We start from the raw sequence: 18810 nt of genomic DNA, 5'->3' as shown, positions 1-18810 counted from the left end.
ATTTAGGCAATAAAAGTGAAAGTCTAATTTTCTTTTAAAAAAAACAACAGATGTTTAATGTCTCTTTTTAAAAAAACTAACTTCACTAGCGTTTTCCAACCCTAAGGCCGTCAGGTGATCTTTGTAAAGCCTGGTGGCGCTGTACAGGGAAAAAAATCCATCTCCTCCCTAGGCTCTCTGGATGTTCCCTCGTGAAGCGGGAGAGCTTCATGAGGCCTCCTAGGGACCTGTGCATCTTTAGGAGAAAGCCCCTGAACTTGCCCTCGGTAAGGCCTGGAACTTTGCTGAACCTCAGTTTCCATATCTGTGAAATGGTAGCAATTCCATCCGGTCAGCACACAGCACCTCCTGGCTGAGCCACTGACCCTTCTGAAACCTGAGCCAGATCCCACTTTTTAATTTCCGCTCTCCTGACTATCACCCATTTGGGTAACTCTTGGTACGACATTTATTCACTGAATGTGTACTGAACTCCTTCTAGTACCAGGCGCTGGGGACTCAGAGATGAACATGGTAAGTACTAGCCCTCAGGCAGAAGGGGCAAATGGACTTGGAAGCCATGAATGGGGAGAGGGAGTGGGCACCGGACCTTGTCTGGGGATGGAGGTCTTTAGGACCACCTTCCTGGAGTTGTTCTAAAGAACTAAAGGTTGTTCTTTTACGACTTTTATGAATGTTGCTCTTCTCATAGCCCACGTTCTGCGTGGAGAATTTAGAAATCTATAGGAGTGGCTGCGTTTTGAAGGATGGGTGGAGGGTCTTGCATCCCATTTGCAACCATTCATTCCCTTTCAGCTCCTTCTCCTCCCCGGGCCTCAGTTTTCCTGCTCTTGCACCCCTTGGAAGCCTGTGCCCCCGCCGGTTCCGTTGTCATCTGTCCGAGAGAGCCTTCTGAGGATTCTGGAAGCTGAGGTCTTCGTCAGCTAACACTGACAGGGTCAAACTGTGAAGATAACACCCCTCACCTGACAGATGAAGCGAGATTGTGACGGAGGAGGCCAAACTGCAGAGGTGCTTCCTGACACCAGGACTGCTGTAGGGGGAGCCGGGGAGCAGGTGGGGGGCGAGACACAAAGAGCCTGGTGCCTTGGAGGCTGTCTGTCATCACCCCCCCCCCCCCGCCACCCCCGCCAATTAAAGACCTTAGGCCCCACCCTGCCCTACATGTGGCCCAGGGCTGTGTGAGGGTCACTGGAGAAATCTGGGTGTGGGCACCGAACACCTACAGGAGGGAGGCACTATGACCAAGAAACCTCACCTGGGCCGGCTGAAGCTTTGCTCTCTGGGGCAAAGGCCCAACCCTGGATTCACAGGAGGGACTGCGCTGCAGAACTGGGGCAAGTGTAAATCACACACTAGACCTTTTCACGACTGGCTTTTGCTCCTTACTTGCAAACCTCTCTTGTGGAATAGTGTGAGAGGCAAGCGGAGGTGAGAAGGAAGTTCCTAGGGAGAGAGGAGAGATTAAGGAGAAAAATGTCCTTCGCTCCCGACGTCCGTGCACACACACACACACACACACACACACACACACACACACACACTTAAATTACAGTGACCTGGGCAAACACGCGAAGCGGGACACACGTCTGAAGCCCCCTCCTGGAGGCCCCGCGGAACGGGGGCCCGGTGGAAAACCTTGGGGAGCAATGGCTCTTGACGTCCCTGTGGCCACTCGGGCCCTGGGGCTGAGCCGAGCTTGGGCTGCTGCTTTGTGAACCGTTTCCACCTCCGACCCGCCTCGGAGCATCACCCATCTGGCCTGGCGGGGAAGCTGAAAGATGCAAGGATGCGAAAACGGAGGCTTGGGTGGGAGCGGCGATTTGCGGGGTCACACAGGAGAGCACGTGGAGATGCGGGAACATCTCGCGGGCGCGCCCCGCCTGGCTGCTCCTAGAAGAGGACGGCGAGCGGGGTGCGGGGCCCCGGAACGCCGCGGCGGCGGCGCAGCCCCCCTGGCGTTGCCAGGCGCACGGTTGCCGGGTAACCCGTGCTGTCTACAGTGTGGCCAGAGCGCCCGGGCTCGCTGCGCGCTCGCCGCCCCCATCATGGCCTCCCGCGGTGCGGGCGCCCTACTGACCGAGTTCAACGCCGCCTACGTGCCCCCCGGCCTCATGCCCGGGTATGACCGCCGCACACCAGGCCTCGCCTGAACCTGGGGCTCAGAGCCCCTGCGGGCGGTCTCTCCCCTCCTCCCTCCACAAAACCCTCCACCGGCCTCCAAACTCCGCCCTTTGGGGGCCGAAGGAACCCGGGGCGCCAAGCTTTCACCTGGCGGGGTGGCCTCCCCAGGGGTCTGCGCTCTCAGAGCAGGCAGTGGCTGGGCGCGGCGGGGGCTCTGCAGGCCCCCTTCGGTAGGAAGTCGGTACCTAGCGAGCGCGGAGCCCGCCGGGCCGGGATAACCGTGGTTGGGGTCCGGGTCAGCGGGAGGCGGGGGAGACGACGTGTGGGGTTGGTGTTCGGAGATGCCGGGCAGGAGCAAGAGGGTGAGGAGTCCCCGAGAAGGGAGCGGGTTCTTCGGCCCCCACTACATTGCGGGCACGCAGGATTCCCGCAACATGAATTACTTGTTGGTTGAAGGAGCGAAGGCGACCGGGTGGGCACCCGGGAGCGGGGCTCGAAGAATCTGACCAGGCAGGACCGGCAGTAACGTTTGGTGGTGTGCGCTACCCACCGGATCGCCTCCTCGGTTCTCCCACTGACCTCACTTAATCCTCACAGAATGCTGCCCTTGAAAGCTTCCCAGCCCCCAGACCTGCCCTACCTTTAGCATTTTCGGATGCAGGGCAAAACCTACTTTTCCTTTCTCTGGATGTGTTCACACTCCAGACAGCTAAGGTGCAAGTCCGACCGCTCCCTTCCATTCTTTGGTCCTTTTTCTCAAAGTGTCTGAGATTTCCACTCCCAACCTCCTCTTCCAGGTTGTGAGATTGTCTCCTCTCTTCTACCAGTCAACACGGCCATTGAGGATGGGGGCTGGATTCTGAGAAGCCGCCTGCACGGCACCTACACATCTGTTTTGAAAGAATGAATGAAATTAATGTCTTGAGAGTTTTGCAGGCAGGATCTCCACGTGGGTGGAAAAACACGTGCTCTCTTCTGCAAACTAAACAGGCTGCAAAACAAAGAAAAGGTCTCAGTGTATATTTTGTGTGACGTTTGGGTTGTCTTGAAGCAGAATAAGGCTGACATAGAGGAGCTGTGATATTAAAATAACTTCTGCACACAGAGGTAGTACAGTAAGTAGGGGCCGGTTCTGTAGCTTTAATCCAGCCCCTTGGGGGACAGGGCCTTTCCTGGGCCTTAAAGAGCTCAAAAGCTGCTTCGGTTCCCATCAGACAAAGCTGATTTACCAGGTCACAGTTGTTTGCGGAAGTCAAGCCAGGTGTGTTAGAGAAGATGACTAAGGATTTTCCTCTTAATTCTTTCAATCATTTAGGCATTCCTTTGATAAAGATGTGTTGAGTGCTTGGGATGGGCCAGGTGTTGGGTTAAAACAAACAAGTGGGGGGCTGCCCTGGAGGGGTTCCCAGTCTGGTGTAATTACATAAGGTTTAGTTCAAAACCATCTCTGCAGCCTTGGATAGTGGTGTTTACACCACACTCTGGGTGTTTATCATGAAATTTGATTTCGTACATTGCTATATTTTTGTCTTAAGCCCACCACAGTCTCCAATGGAACCTAACCCTCCCCCACAGCTCCCCAACTCGGTCCCAGGTTGCGGGGAGGGAAGCTGCATGTTTCAGAAGCAATCCCAGGATACTTCTCTATCCACGCCACTCGTCTGCAGTTCCCTTGAGTGCCCTGTCCTCCGACTGATCTAGAAATTGGGATAACAAGTGAATCATAAATAAGGTTGCAAGCGTGGATGGGCTCGTTTGAGCAGCTGAGCCTGTATGTGTTACTTTCTTGGCTGGATCTTTCTGGGAGGGATGTGCTCTCCCTAAAGATTCTCATCAACAAGGAGTGAATTGAGCTGTCTTATGTGTCTAAATGCTACCTTATTGGCAACTTGTTAACGTAATGAAAGAATCCAAGATTCCCTGTCACACTTGGGTAATTATTATTTTGTATGTCTTTTCAAAGATGAATCACAGGATTTTAAGTGCAACCAGTCTCTTCTGACACTCAGATCGTCCTCCTTACCAGTTTTACTCAGAGAGGCAGAAATACTTGCAGGGGTGAGGACCTCGGAAGCTAGGCAGTCCAGCCCCACCACCACCTCCCGTTCCAGACGTGGTCACCGAGGCCTGGGGGATGGGGACTTGCCTGGGCCTCAGGCTGGTGATGGAAGAGCTGGGCTGGAGCCAGGTCCCTGATGCCCTGTGGTAGCACTGTGAACCCCCACGTATAAGCACCTATTATATGCCAGGCACTGAGCTGGGCTTTTTACAAACTTAAAAAAAAAAATCTTCACAACAACCCAGTTGTCAACCCAGATGCAAAACTGCCCGAGGTCTTTCATCAGGTTGCCCAGCCAGGTCTGTGTGACTTCAACACCCTGCTCTCCCCAACTGCTAGCAGTTATCATCAGTTAGATCTCTACAGCGTTCAAGGCCTGATTCTGGGTACCAAGGGGAACAGGATGCTGGTCCTCAGACAAGGATGCCCCACCTGCTCCCTTGCCACTTTGGGCAGTACAGCCCTCAGACATCGTGCCACTTTCTGGCCCATGTGCCCTCCCTGCAGGGAGCAGGGAGCTCTCGGGTCAGAGATCCCGGGGTTGTAAGGCTTTTGGAGGGATGAGACTGGCTCAGTGAGACTCTGTGCCTCCTGCCCGCAGGTCAGATCTAGGTGGGACCCATCCCTTTGCGCTCTGCCTCCCACCCACCTCACCGGGCTCCCAGTCCGAACATTTGACCTGCCCGTGCATCCTGGGGGACAAAGCAAAGCCGTCTGCCCAGGAGGATGTAGGAGGCCCAAGTGCCCACATAGCTACCTGATGCCACTCACACAGCCCTAAGGAACTGGGGAGACTTCCTAAGAACAGGGGATGGGCGGCTCCGGCAACCTGGGCTTCGTAACAGGGACCCTCCTTCTCTGCAGAAGAATCATAAGCCCATAGAGATGTGCTCCCATTTGTCAGTTCAATTCAGCAAATACTTACAGAGCATCTACTGGGTGCCAGGGATGCAAGTATGAGTAGAACCCAGCCCTCTCTCCCCATGGAGTTGACAGTTCAGATAGGAAGAATATACTAGGGCCCAGGTAATTACAACACAGCAGAATGTGAATTGAGACATAAGAGAGGCACAAAGATCGAAGACAGTTCAATGGCAGGGACAGGAGTGGTCTATGGGTGGGTCGGAAGAGGCTCGATGGGAAAGGGGGTGTATGAAACGTACCTTGAAGGATGGATAAGATCACAATCTGGGGAGAGGAGGAAACATCTTCTGGACGGAGGGGATGGCATGGGGAGGAAGTACCAGCAGAATATGCTTTGAAAGCAACAAATGGCCTATTTGCTTGGAGTGGCAAAGCTGGTGTTACCGAACCAAACTTGGGTCTTCTCGCCTGCACACAGTAAAACCAATCCATTGACCTGCGTTGCTGTGAAGGAATGTGCCGCGTTTATCGCAGGGCACCAAGAAAGGAGTCCAAGGAGCTAGTGCTCAAAAGCCCCCAACTCCCCAAAGGCTTTCAGGCAAAGGCTTTTGAAGACAGGGTGAGGGGGGGGGTTTGTGGGGTGTGTGATCAGCTCGTGGACATTCTTCTGATTGGTTGGTGGTGAGGTCATCAGGAGTTACCATCATCAACCTTCTGGTTCCAACCAGTCTGGGTTCTAGGTCCTTGCGGGCAGCATACAATTAACTTCTTCCACCTGGTGGGGTCAGTATCTGCAAAATGGCTCAAAGGACATGGCTCGGAATATTATCTATGGTCCTTGCGGAGGAACTAGAGGTCCTTGACTTTGTTTAATGGCTGAACTGTTATTATTTTGTCTTGCTTGACTGTCTTCCTTTCTTTCTGCATTTTCTCACGTCTCTATTAAATTGATTCTTTGGAACTCTGGGAAGGCCTAGGAGGCTGAAGATTTGCTACAGACAAGAAGCAGTTGGAGGACATGGTTGGGGATTCTGTCGCTGGAAAGCCCCATAGGGTCCTGCTCAGTTACACTGGGACACAGAAGTGGATGATGAGACTGGAAAGACCTCTCACAGGGGCCCACGTCAAGCAGGGCCTTGAGCACCTGGCCCAGTTTGTTCTTAATTTCCCAGGTGATGGGGAGCCCTTGAAGGTTGTTGCCCAAGGGAGGGATCTGACCAGAACCGTACTCAGCAGGAAGTGTGTGGAGAAGAGGGTGCTCTTGGAATGAGAACAGGCTGAACAGTAACAAGTTAATTAGTGAATAAGCTGCTCGTGGGATCCCTGATGGCGAACGGTAATTAATTTGAATGTTAGCTGGGGGACCAAGCAGTGCTGTTAAGAGGCGGGGAGGGATGGCTCCCCGCGTGCACAGTAACCACAGGGGGCTTTGACTGTGGGCCGGGCTGAGCACCTTCTCCAAGCTTGTGTGGTGCGCAGGTGGGTGAGGGGCAGGGTTGGACGAAGGGGTCGAGGAGGAGGTGTGAGGGTCCGTAGGGACCATTCGATGCCCCATTGTGAAACATGTCGTGCCCCTCTGTCCTCTCCACCATGGCATGCCACACGCCCAACAAAAACGGGGCTCTACCATGGAACCGCACTGTCATGCTCACAGCTCGCAAATGCAAGTGTGTACAGGGACATAGACCTACTAGTCAAGGCGTGCCCTCCGAGGGCTAAATAAATATGACCATGTGCATGGGCACGCACGTGCGCGCACACACACATGCGCGCGTGTGCACGGGTCCCCGCCCACAGCAAGAGGGGCTGAATGGAATCTAGAGCCCACGCAGAACCTTACGAGGATTGCGGAGGAGAGGGCTTCTCTTCTATTGGGATGCAAATATCTTGGCTTTCAGAGAAGGTGGGAAAGCAGGGAGCAGAGGAGGAGTGTGGCAGAGAGCCTGGGGGTGGCAAAGACAAGAATCACGATGACATGTCACTTTTCTATAGCTCCTTTCTTTGAGGTGCGCAGACGCCCCTGTGGGTGGGACTCTCTGGAGCCCAGCGTTCCAGGAAATGGTGCCCCCGGCTTCTGGACTTCGGCGTCCTTCAGTGAACATTACTGAGTGCTTGTCATGTGTCGGGGCTGTGCAGGTTTTGAGGATAGAAGAGAACACTCATTAGCAGAGGAGCTGAGCTCATGTGGACCTTGATGTCGATGAAGGATCGTAATCCTGCTGTGAGGCAGAGATGCTGGGCAGAGGGTGGGGGGCCAGGGGAGGCGACAGGGAGCCTGGCTCTGTGAGTCAGGGCGAGATGCCCCAGGAGGCAGGAGGAGATGCAGGTGGAGGAAACGTGTGTGAAGGCTTGGAGAGCACGTGGGGCCCCAGGGATGTGAGTAACACTTCCGGGGCATAGGGCGCCCGTGGGGAAGTGAAAAGAGAGGTGAGCCATGGTGATCAGATGATGAAAGGTCACTCTGGCATCAGTGTGGACGACAGGCTGCAGGGGTGACACTTGGTCTAGGGGACTAGCTAGGAGATCTGAGGCTGTCCAGGTAAGCAAGAGGAGGACTGGTAGCCATGGGATGGAGGAGGGCAGTGGGAAAGTCACTAAGGAGGGAGCAAAAGCAGGACTTAGGGAGAGGCTGGATGTGACGGTTGGCAGGGTGATGCCCGGTTTCTGGTAGGTGAGGCGGTGTTAGCCAGGACAGAGACGGCCAGGAGGAGAAGCAGGCTGTCTTCAGTTGTGCTGAGTCTGGGGCCCCGGGCAAGCGCTCGCTGGGCAGCTGGGTGTGTGGATCTGTAGCCGGGAGGAGGGTCGGAGCTGGAGACACCGATCTGGGTGTCCTCGGTGTTGGAAGTCTAACGTGGACGAGCTCTCCCACAGGGAGTGGGTCCCTGAAGAGAGAAGAGGACCCTGGGGCAACACCAGCACCTAGGAGATGAGCAGGGGAAGAGAGCCAGACTGCAGTCCGTCCTCCTCCACGCTGAGGTTATCCTCAAAGCCTCCCCCCATGGAGACCCCTTCATGGAGCTCCACCAGTACTCTCCCCACCCGACCTTCAGGGGAATGGGCCTTCCCTCCTGCATTGAAGAGCCTTGACTGCCAGCACCATTTTTGCACACACACACCAGGACTCAATAAATACCGAATGAGGGGGAGGCGGGAGGAAGGAGGGCTGAGCGATGCAGGCTTTTGTATTCTCGACACCTAGCATCGCACCGGCACACAGTGGGTTTCCGATAAAGTAACTCTTAATGCCATCTGACTCTCTTAAAAAGTATTACCTGTGCAGGTAAAGAAGAACGCAACAAATCACCCCAAATCCAAACACCTAGAATTAACCTAAAAATCATTTTAGCTTTCTTTTTATGTGTATAGTCAGATAAAAGGCTAAATGGATGGGTGGATGGGTCCATGGATGGAAAGATAAGTGAGCAATTTTATAAAAATATGATCTTACCATACTTACTATTTTAAAATGAAAAGCATGAAATTTAATGTTACTCAAACTTAACTGAAGAGAAAGATACCGAAGTAAAGTGGAAGAACAGATTTTAGATAAATGCTAATTCATCGTAAGAGATCTCTGTTCCTAAAAGTTCCCTCTGAGGGATAGAGAATAAGCACCGTTAAGGGGTTAGAGTTAATTACATTGTGTTATTTTCACCAACGTGTTTCGATTTTAGATGCCACGGGTTGAACTATGCTTTAGAAATTCTAAGTGCACGCCCATCTCCCCTCCACCCACCCACCCCCAACTTTATTGCTTAAATTATTTTTTCCTTTGACAGGTTTTATAACATTTACATTCTTTTCTGCAGCCAGCCTTCACCTAGTAGCTATTCTTGGTTCTCTGCACTTAAATAGATGTGAAGTAACCACCAGTCATTCTTACAGAGGTTCTACATTCCTGAGTAGTTTTTGCTTTTGAACCGTCTCTTAGTTGGCAGGATTTCATCATTGAGCACTGCTTTCAAGAAGAGCTTTGGGTGCTTTATTTCCTGAGCTCTTTCATGCAGCTGCCTTTATACCTGGGTGACTGGCCAGTTCGATATTCTCGGGTCATGCTCTTTTCTCTGCAGAGTGCTGTAGACGGTTGTTTCTTTAGTTTTCATTCTGTTGCTTCATTTTCTCTGTGTTGGAGTTCGGCAACAGCTGGTGACCGGCACCTCTTTCATCCCCTGCGTTCTGAACCACTTGAGAAAAAAGATAAACGAGGGGAAGCTGGCGTCGGAGAGTGGGGCTGACGCTGAGCCCGGATGAGATGGCCGGGCTGGGCTGGGGCAGGCTTTCCTCCTGAAGGGCAGAGTGGGTCCCCCAAAGGGCATGGAGGAGCAGGGTGGCCCTCCTTGCTTCCAAGCAAAAGAGGGAGGGAGAGTGGGCTTCACGCCCCCCCAGGTAGATGTTCCTCCACTTCTAATGTGGAAGAGCAAGTGGGGGCTGGAGACGGCTGGTGGACAGTTCCCTCCACACGGAGTGACTCATCGCCGGGAAGGAGGAAGCACCTCCCAACCGCTTGTCTTTGACTTCTAGACGATGGCAGTGCTCTGTTTATGACATTTCACACACGGCACAAAGAACTTTCAGGGGCTCTGCCTCTTGATCTTAGGTGATGCTTCTTCCAAATGAGTTTCTTCACCAGTGCGAATGTTGCAGAGAGGAAGTGGGGGCCAAGGCTGTTGGATGTGGCGACTGGATGATCTCATATGACCTTCATGAAAAAGCACACATTCAAGTGACGGGTCAGGAGGAAAGCATAGGAGTAGAAGAAATGAAGGCAGAAAGTAGTGAAGAGGATTCCTTTGAGAAATTTGGAAATAAAGGAAGAGAAAGGGTTGTAGAAAGCAGCAAGGCCAAGTGTGGAATTTTGCAATCTAGGAAAAGCTTTGAATGTCTGTGGGCAGAGGAGAAGACACTAGGGGAGCAGGAGAGATCCCAGATGGCTCGGAGGGGGGACAGAGGCCGAGAGACAGGGAGGGACGGATGGGGGAGTGAGGCCTTGGTGAGGCAGGAGAGGGCGCTGCAGCCCAGGAGGGGGAAGGCCATGGCAAAGAGGAGGACTCCGTCCTGAAAGTGGCCAAGGCGACCCCACAGGCTCGCAGGCACTCACCAACCCCACCATCTTTCGAGGACAGGAGACGTGGCCGCCAGCAAGGAACTCAGGAGGGGCCAACAGGAAGGGTCACTGAGGCAGGAGGGAGAGGGTTAGGACCACCATGGTCAAGGCACCCAGGGCAGAAGGAAGGCAAGGGACAAGAGAGGTGAGGCTGGAGAAAGGCCTGAGTCCAGTGGAGGGTCTCTCCCCTCTGCTGCCCACTCTGCAGCCCCGTCGCTCACTGCTCTGGCCCCGGGCTAGCCTCGAATGCTGCAGGATCGCAGGGAGGTAGAGCTGCGGAGGGAGGGTAGGACCAGGAACGGGGGCAGGACTCCTGTTCTGCCTACAGTGCAAGGCCATTGGAAGGTGCATCAGTAACCACGGTGCTTAGCTTTCTTGCCTTTCATCTGAAGATGAAATCATGCATTTCTTTCTAACTCTAGGCCAACACCCGTTCTACCTGTGAGGAGCCTGAGGCCCAGGGCAGCCCTCAGAGGTAATACTGAAGCACGTCTTCAAAGGCCTCACTGTGCTTTGGCCTCTGGTGCAGGACGAGTTCCTGAAATGGAGAAACCCTCGACTGGCAGTGGCCTGGCCGGCTCCCTGCACTTTCCGGGGCTTCCCTGGGAATGTTTTCACGTCGGGGAGGGAGCTCAACCAAGAGGAAGTAAGACGTCAAGCATTGCAGTAGGGTGGTCTCAGGAGATGCACTGGAGGGCCCTGGAGCATGGCCACTGGCTTTCAGTGTCTGTGTCTGTAGGTCCCACCGTAACATCACTGATACTGTTGGAACGTCAGCTACTCACCTTGTCATTTGTTTAATAGACATTTCCTGCCCACAGACCATGTGCCTGACACGGTTCGGAGAACTGGGGATCAAACGTAAGATGTGATCCAACTCTGCCCTTGAGAAGCTCCCCGTCTAGCAGGGAGACAAGATGTAAGCGGACAGTAGCAGGACAGGGTGAGATTGGTGGAAGGGGTTTAGGGCACAGAGAGAACAGAGAGTGGGACCCACCTAGACTTAGAAGAGGCGGCAAGGAAAGGCTTCTTCAAAGAAGTGACATTTAGGCAAGTCTTAAAGGGCCTTTTAGTACCGGGAGGCTCGGAGCAGGGGACGGGGTGGTGGTGGACAGGTTTGTCATTCCTGATGGCAGAAGGCACAGGGCAAGACGCCAGTGGGGAGAGTGAGGGGAAAGGCGGGGTGGAAGGCAGGAAGAGCAATTACACATAGGAACCGCAACGACTGTTCACAACCGGGCTGCAGGGTAACTGATGAGGCAGAGACAGAGGCAAGGGTCAGGTCACTGACAGCCTTGCCTGCCACGCTAAGGAGCTGACTTCAGAAAGTTCAGTCTGGCTGTAAGTGTGGAAAATGGGCCGGAGGTACGAGTGCAGGTAGGAGAGCAGGGAGGAGGCTGCTGCCGCGGTCCAGGCGAAAGGTGATGCAGCTTGAGCTCAGGCGGCGGGGACGCAGCTGCAGGGCTTGCTGGCTGACTGGATGTGAGCGATGAAGCTGGGGGCGATGGATGCCCATGCTGTCTTGGACGTCGCGGAGTGCTCTTCACGGAGGTGGGACTAGACTGTTGGGGAAGGTGGAGGTGGGAGGTGAGGCCTGGGGGACATCCCAGGGAGATGCGCAGTGTGCAACCGTACACAGGAATCTGAAACTTGGAGGGAACTTCTGAGCTGGAGCTGGAGACCAGGGGTCCTGCACACACAGGTGAAGGTTAAGCCACGGCATGGAGGCCATCACGAGGAAGACTGGGTGGGCCCAGGACAGACCCCAGAGGAAGTGGGCAGAGAGGGAACATGATGAGAAGGAGACTGAGAAGGAAAGGACAGAGGTGTTGGTGAAAACCAACAGTGAACAAGAGAGCAGAGTAATAGAAACCACGAGTGATATTTCAAGAAGAGAGCAGTCCACAGTGTCCAGCGCTGCAGGAGGGCCACTGGTGACCTCTGCAAGAGTGACCTCAGTGGCGACATGGGGGCAGGGCCATGTTTCAGAGGGCGGGGAGCCCAGGGGAGGCTGTGCTGACTGGGGAGCTTTGATCTCTTATTTGCCCGAAGTCTGATTCCCATGCTCTCTGATGTCACCAACTCGCCCCTCCTCTCCCCTCCCTTTCCCCAAACAAGTCTTGGTTCTCTCTGTGTGAGTCTCAGTTAACCAGGGGTCGTGAACCGTGTCTGCTGTGCTCTCTGTGTCCCCAAGCGTCTCTGCTCGCCCTGCTCTTGTCCCTCCCACTAGGCCCCTTGGTCGCAGAGGGTGATGAGTTAAGACTTTACCCCACAGTACACAGGGTGACAGTTACAGAGCGAGGGGGTCAAGATTTCAGCAGCCTCAGGAGGGATGCCAGGAACCTGAATGGGCGGAATCAGGAAGAGCATTTTCAGTTGCCCTGGGAGTTTGGGAGCAAACCCCATAATGCTTGCTGGCCTGAGTCTGCAGGCTTCTCCCCCTGCAATGGCAGCCTTGCAGCTACACTCGTCCAAACGCCAGCACAGCCCCTCGGTGCAGCAAGGAGCGTCTGCCCTCTGGTGGACCCAGAGGGTACTACACAAAGCAGGGCTGTCTCCCCAGCCCCAGCCCCAGCCCAGACTCAGAAAATGTTCTTTTAGGGACGTGAACATATTTTTCAAAGTCCAACCGTCCCTCTAACAAATGTGAAAGTTCCTTCCTGTCCACCCTTTGCTGCTTTTATCTGGGAGAGCTTCTTCTCCCGGGGAAGGCCAGCTCTGCCCTGTGAGATAATCGGGCATGTGGTTTCCTCACTCTCCCTCCTGCCACCCAGGCAGGGAGATCAGAAGTCTATGCTGTGAGGTGTCCTGTGGAGTAGGGGGCATCGGGAGGTCAGTGGGCAGATCTTGGGTTTCCAACTCCAGGCTGACCCATTGCTCGCCTCAAGAGCCCCGAGCCTTGCCGTTGTTGTTATGGATAAGGCAGCAACCCTTTCCATGGAGTTTAATGGTTTTTAAAGCTACAACTTAACATCTTCTATAGGTTCTTCTGTGCAGGACAGATGGACGCATTTTCTAAATATGGAAACTGAGACTCCACAATGGCCTCGGGAACTTGTGCCACGGCAAGTCTAGTTGAAGGCAGAACTGGAGGGAACCCGGATCTCCCCACGCCAACTCTAGGATGCTAGGTTGGCCATCTCCACCCTTGGGGTGGCTCTGAGTCAGTCCATCCCTGGAGACAGTGCAGGGCCTTGTCTGGGGACAAGTCTCCCCTTGAGACCTCTCTGGGCAGGATCTGCTTCTCCTGCAGCTGTGGGACCCCAGGACGCCCAGCTCTGTTCCTTCTCCAAACTGCCTGGCAGCTTCACATCTAACACAGGGGACCAGCTAGGTGGTTGGGAGTAAGAGGGTCGTGTCTGCACTCAGGCTTTACCCCGATCATCTCTGTGGCCTGGGGAAAGTCCCTGTCCTTCCCTGCGGTCCACTGCCATCACTGTCACCACCACCATCATCTTTGTCACCGCCACCATCACCATCATCATCAGTAGCAGCGGCACGTTTCTTATAACACTTGTTGAGTGTTTGCTCCTTGTTCAGCATCATGTTAAGTGCTTTGTACGCATTACTTCATCTACTCCTCAAAACAGAGCTAGGAGGGAGGTACCGACATCAGTCCATTATTACATGTGTACACTTCCTGCAGGAATTGGGCCAGAATCCATCCCAGCTTCTTGACACCTATGTCTTTGCTCTTAATCACTGTACGCTGTGCAAACACAAGTCATTCTGACCTCGAGTGTCAAGCGGATGGGCAGCCGGCAGGGTCATCGGCAGCACGGCTGGGAAATGGGCCTTTTTCACCCTCCCTACCTGGTTCACTGCATAACACTAGCTCCATCCTCACTCCCAGGCCTCCTCTGGGGCTGAAGAAGAAGTGGCACATTTTAAGAGTATTCCCTGGGCTTCGCTCGTGGCGCAGTGGTTGAGAGTCCGCCTGCCAATGCAGGGGACGCGGGTTCGTGCCCCGGTCCAGGAGGATCCCACATGCCGCGGAGCGGCTGGGCCCGTGAGCCATGGCCGCTGAGCCTGCGCGTCCAGAGCCTGTGCTCTGCAACGGGAGAGGCCACAGCAGTGAGAGGCCTGCGTACCGCAAAAAAAAAAAAAAAAAAGAGTATCCCCTGAGAACCTGAGGACCTACCAGACATTCCCGTCAGGGAAGAGGGTCTCCCCACAGGAGCGGCAGATGCGGGACGGCTACTTCGAGTTCAGAGCCTGATGCCTGAGAGCCACGGCATCACCAGGTTGGATTTTTGGAATAAAATCTTTATCCGTGACCATCCCACATTCCTCTCCTCTGAGCCCCAGGACCACTTGGCCACAGCAGGACAGCACTGAGGGTCACACAGCACGGTGTCTGAGGGGCCTGTGCAATGCTCACCCCAGGTGTTAGAGCCAAGAAAAGGCGGTGTCAGCGCCCTGCTGGACCCACACACCTCTCCCCTGAGGGCTGTGTCAGCGCCCTGCTGGACCCACACACCTCTCCCCTGAGGGCTGTGTCAGCACGCGGCTGGACCCACACACCTCTCCCCTGAGGCCTGTAGGGCTCCTGAGTCTCGGTGGCAGGTCACTCAGGCAAGAGATACGTCCCATCTGCTTGCAATGGGATAATCAAGGAAGTTCCGTTGTGCCGTGTCTGAGAAGGAGGGCGCAGTGGCCCTGGAACGCTTGCGCCGGTGTCAGATGCAAAGGAATTCCCACCTGAGCCTCGGCTCAGCCGCATTTCATTCACACAATAGCCTGTGAGAGAGGGGGTGTTGCCCCCACTTTACTGATAAAGACACCAAGGCTCAGAGCTGGAAAGAATTGTCCAAACTCATGCAGCTGAGAAGTGGCACAGACAGGATTCGAACCTAGGCCTGTCTGACTCCCAGGCTCTGCTATTTCCACTACATACTCTGCTTGTGGTCCCTGTGGGGTGGGGATGACGCAGATCCCGGAGGGCCCTGTGGTGCCTGAGAGAAGAAACCACTTTCTGCATTCTTCCCAGACTGGCAGGGACAGTCTGATTTGGGACCTACCCCTGGGACTGTTTCTAGAAGGGGACAGGAGGTAAGGGACCTGAGACTAAGACACTCTTCAAGGCATTGCTGAGCATCAGGGACCTTTACGCCAGAGTGGACACTGGGTTCCTAGGTCACATCTGGACGTGGCCTGGGAGGTTCGGGGTCTGGAGGCTGCTGCCTACTACCTCCTGGGAGGCCTCCTGTCTGCGGGACAGGGCACAGGATGCAGGGGACAGCCCCTCTGGAGACAGGATCTAGAATGGGAACCTTGGGTCAGGTGTGTACCCACACCATAGGAATTCTCCAACATTCCAGCACCTCCTGGATTTGATCAAGGGACTCCATAGGGCTCTTATTTCCCCTAAAGGCAAGGCAACCACAGCAGGTTCAAGTACACGGAGGGTGAAACAGACCTTCCCCTGTGAGCCAGCATTTAGACACCTCCTCCTCTGAGAGCATCAGGTAGGCATCTGACAGCTTTCAGAGAACCCCTAAGGGGCCTCTCCTGAGTGCCAGAGCAGCTGGGCCCCAAAGAGCCCCTGTGGTGGCCAAATTCATTCCAGGGTTTGGCTGAAGGGCAAAGCAAATAAACCCTGATCGCTGGTCACACACTGTCGCGTCCCGAGAGTGCAGGGGTGCCGAGGGGGGCCAAGATATCTTGGGAAGCCAGGCGCCAATTGGAAAGACTGCTCAGCGCGTAGCTCTGTACAGCCTGCACCCGAGAGCCGAGAAGAGAGGCTGGGCGGAGGCTCCAGGGAAGGGAGGGCAGGACGTGTATTTTCCTGGTGAATTTCATCCCATTTGGCCTGGTCCCTGCTGTGACATGTATTGACCTCAAAAGGACTGGCCATCCCAGTCTTGGCATCACTGGAGAACTTAAGCCCTGGAATGAGCAGTTCTTAATAAAAAGTCCTTCTATATGACCCTGCACTCAAAAAAGGATGAACTGATGGAAAAAGGGAAAGGCTTTTCTTCTGCTTTATTGAATAAACAATATTCTAGAAGGGAGGGAGGGATGGGGACAAAGTCATTCTTCTAGTCAGATTTCCCCCAGCGCCCCGCCCGCAGGGGGTTGAATTCCTAGTTCCAGGGGTCCCCCTCAAGGCTGCCAGAGCAGGTATTTGGGGCCACATCAGCACCCCCAGAAGTGAATCCGAAAGGAGCGGAAAGAAAGAATTCCATTAGCCACCTCGAGCCTGCAGCTGTAAAGCCCCCTCTGATTTCTGGGTTCATACCTCTTGTGTCCCTTTCTCTGAGTGATGGCCAGTTTGCAGCTCTCCCAAGCCAACTCGAAGCCTCCTTTGAGCAGCTCTAGAATGCAAAGGCTGTCCGAACCTTGTGGTGCTGGAACCAGTGGGAAGAAACGGGAGAGATTCAAAGAAAAAACTCAAGGCAGACAGGATTCCAGCTCCAGTCATGTGCTGGGCTGTTATGGAGGAAGAGGAATTACCTCGGTTGTGTGTGGGGGGGGGGGTGGTCCAAGTGTGGATCCTCTTTTAGAGAGTCTGCCCAGGCTAAGCCCTCTGGCAGCCATGTTGGGATGGAGGGCCCTCTGCTCCGGCCAGGCAGTTGGAAGAGGGCTGGACACCTGCCTGGAGTTGGCCAATCAGATTCTCTGAGAATTTGGAGCCAGAGCTGAGGGACATTCACTGAGCCAAATAGACATAAACTTGGCCGCTGTGGAGGCCACATTTGGCCTCACGTCTGACAAAGCAGAGATGGCTGGTTGCACGTAAAGCAAAGCGCAGAGTTGCTGAGGACAGAGGCAGAGACTCTGGGCCCCCGACCAGGTGCTCTCTGAGGTCTAGCTGTCTTTGTTCTTTTTTGAGTGGTTTGTTAAACCATTTTGAGTGGGCACTCTTCCTTGCTACCAAAATCACCTAGACTGAAGACCAAGGGCAGAAAGGGCCCAGGAGTAGCAGACACAGGCAAACAGATGCAGCTCAGTGCGAGAAGATTGCCCTAAAAGGGCTGTTCCTCATGAAACGGGCTGCCTTCAGCGGTGGTATGTTTCCCACAACTGGAAGGACCCAAATAAGACTGTTAAATACAGCCAGTATGGAGATGGCCGATTGTCTCAAAGGAGTTTGGACAGCTAATGACCATTAAGGCCCCCTTCCGCCTGATGGAAGGTTTGGAAATGCTTGAGCTCTTCTCTGAGCTCTATCACCAGCTTCTTCATCCCTGCCGCTCCCCCCCCCCCCACATTTCCATGCCAATCACCAGCTCCCAGTGACCACTGGAGGTTGTGGTGGCATGGCAGCAGGACCAACAGGGGCAAGGGCAACTCCCCAGGTCAGTCCTGGAGCCCAGCGGGCTTTGCGTTGGCTGTAGAGGGACCGCGCCTGAAGTCTGGACCACCCACGTCGTTTGCAAAGCCTGGAATGCAATCTCCCCTTTGCCTTTTGAAACCCCACTCCCTGTCTCTTTCCAGGTTACCTCATTTCTCAGAAGCTCCAGTTTTGCTGATTCTGAAAGAATCTGCGAATTGCCCTGGAAACTCATGACCTCACTGGGAAGACCAAGGTGTCCCATTGGCTGAGGGAGACTGTGGGGTGGGGGCTTCTTGTCCCCCACTATGCTGGGCATCCCCCCCTCACTCCAGAACACCTTACTTCATGAAGTCCGGAGATCTGGCCATCGCGTGTTCAGACTCTGAGAAAGACAGCATGTTGTCATTGTCCACATCTGACTCATTCAGGACCTGGACAAGGTTGCAGAAGCAGCGAGAGAATCAGAAAGGGAGATGGGGGTGCAGGCGTGGGGGGCAATCAGCACATGCTGAGAGCTACCATAAGCCACGCTCTCGCTGGGTGCTCAGCGTCCCTGGAGTCCCCTGGGAGGCAGGTGCTCTACCCCTGCCCCAGACAAGGACACGGAGGTGCAGAGAGATGAGGTCATGTGCGTGGCTGTCTGGGACCTTGTGGGCTGGTCTCATCATGGGAAGAGTCCTCTTGATGCCTCCAGGACAAACTTGGCAGTGAGAACGGGTGTGGGGTGATGGACAGGGTGACATCCCCCACCCGCTGTTGTCACCCAGTCACAGGCAGGGGCTCTGCACGGCAAGGGGCTCAGTCAGGGTGGGGAGGCAGCGATGAGCCCTCATGGTTTTATCTGCTCCTACTTCCCATCCAGACCAAAATGTTCTCATGGTCTTAGGACAAATGGGTCCATGGTTGTCTTCATGTCCTGCCGTACTTTGGACTGTCACTCTAGGACACCTGGGCGTTGTGCTGGAATAATGTAGGAGAGGGGATGTTGTGAAGTGTACACCTGAGGCTGACCTGCTGTTGGCCCACCTGCCTGCAGTGGCTGCAGTGTTGCTGGGAGGGCCCCTTGGGGTGGGCTACTGATCTGGAGACCCAGGAAGGGAGTCATGATCCTGGAGGAAGGACAGAAAATTGGGAGTAGTTGCTTCCAGTGAGCACCCATCCCTCAGTGCCCCTCACCCTGCCTGCCATCAAGAGGCTTCAGGTGATAGCGGGGCCCACGCCAGCCACCGTCCCGCGGCCCAGGGCACACACGTGGCTGCTGAGGTCGGTCAGCAGGTCCTCTGACGCGTCGTCTCTGTCGAGCAGTTGAAGGATGATCCTCTACAGGTCCTCCTCATCGATGAAGCCATTCTCATTAAAATCTGCAAAGAGGAGGCGGGG

General features: G+C 54.6%; 2 protein-coding genes across 2 annotated transcripts in view; one reads left to right on the top strand and one right to left on the bottom strand.

Annotated features, from left to right (window-relative positions):
- Window positions 1-1987: 1987 nt before the first annotated feature.
- On the top strand, window positions 1988-14370 carry CIMIP2C (ciliary microtubule inner protein 2C). The gene is made up of 2 exons (XM_073791639.1): window positions 1988-2122; window positions 14265-14370. The coding sequence occupies exons 1-2, from the start codon at window positions 2049-2051 to the stop codon at window positions 14368-14370; spliced, it is 180 nt and encodes a 59-aa protein (XP_073647740.1). The 5' UTR covers window positions 1988-2048.
- CIB4 (calcium and integrin binding family member 4) overlaps window positions 8795-18810 on the bottom strand; it is a 99014-nt gene continuing 88998 nt past the window's right edge. The window contains exon 6 of the mRNA XM_073791523.1: window positions 8795-18791. Within this exon, the coding sequence (XP_073647624.1) occupies window positions 18751-18791 (41 nt within the window). The 3' untranslated portion in view covers window positions 8795-18750. The remainder of the gene's footprint in view (window positions 18792-18810) is intronic.

This window comes from Tursiops truncatus, chromosome 14 (genome assembly GCF_011762595.2).
Source record: "Tursiops truncatus isolate mTurTru1 chromosome 14, mTurTru1.mat.Y, whole genome shotgun sequence".
Taxonomy (NCBI): Eukaryota; Metazoa; Chordata; class Mammalia; order Artiodactyla; family Delphinidae; genus Tursiops; species Tursiops truncatus.
The sequence above is the reverse complement of the archived record's forward strand: the minus strand, read 5'-3'. Positions and strand labels throughout refer to the sequence as shown.

Excerpts from the sequence above, each read along its gene's own strand:
- CIMIP2C (XM_073791639.1), top strand. The coding sequence starts at position 2,049 with ATGGCCTCCCGCGGTGCGGGCGCCCTACTGACCGAGTTCAACGCCGCC. Across the intron at positions 2,123-14,264 it reads CCCCCCGGCCTCATGCCCGG|AGTATCCCCTGAGAACCTGA; the intron begins GTATGACCGCCG and ends AAAAAAAAAAAG.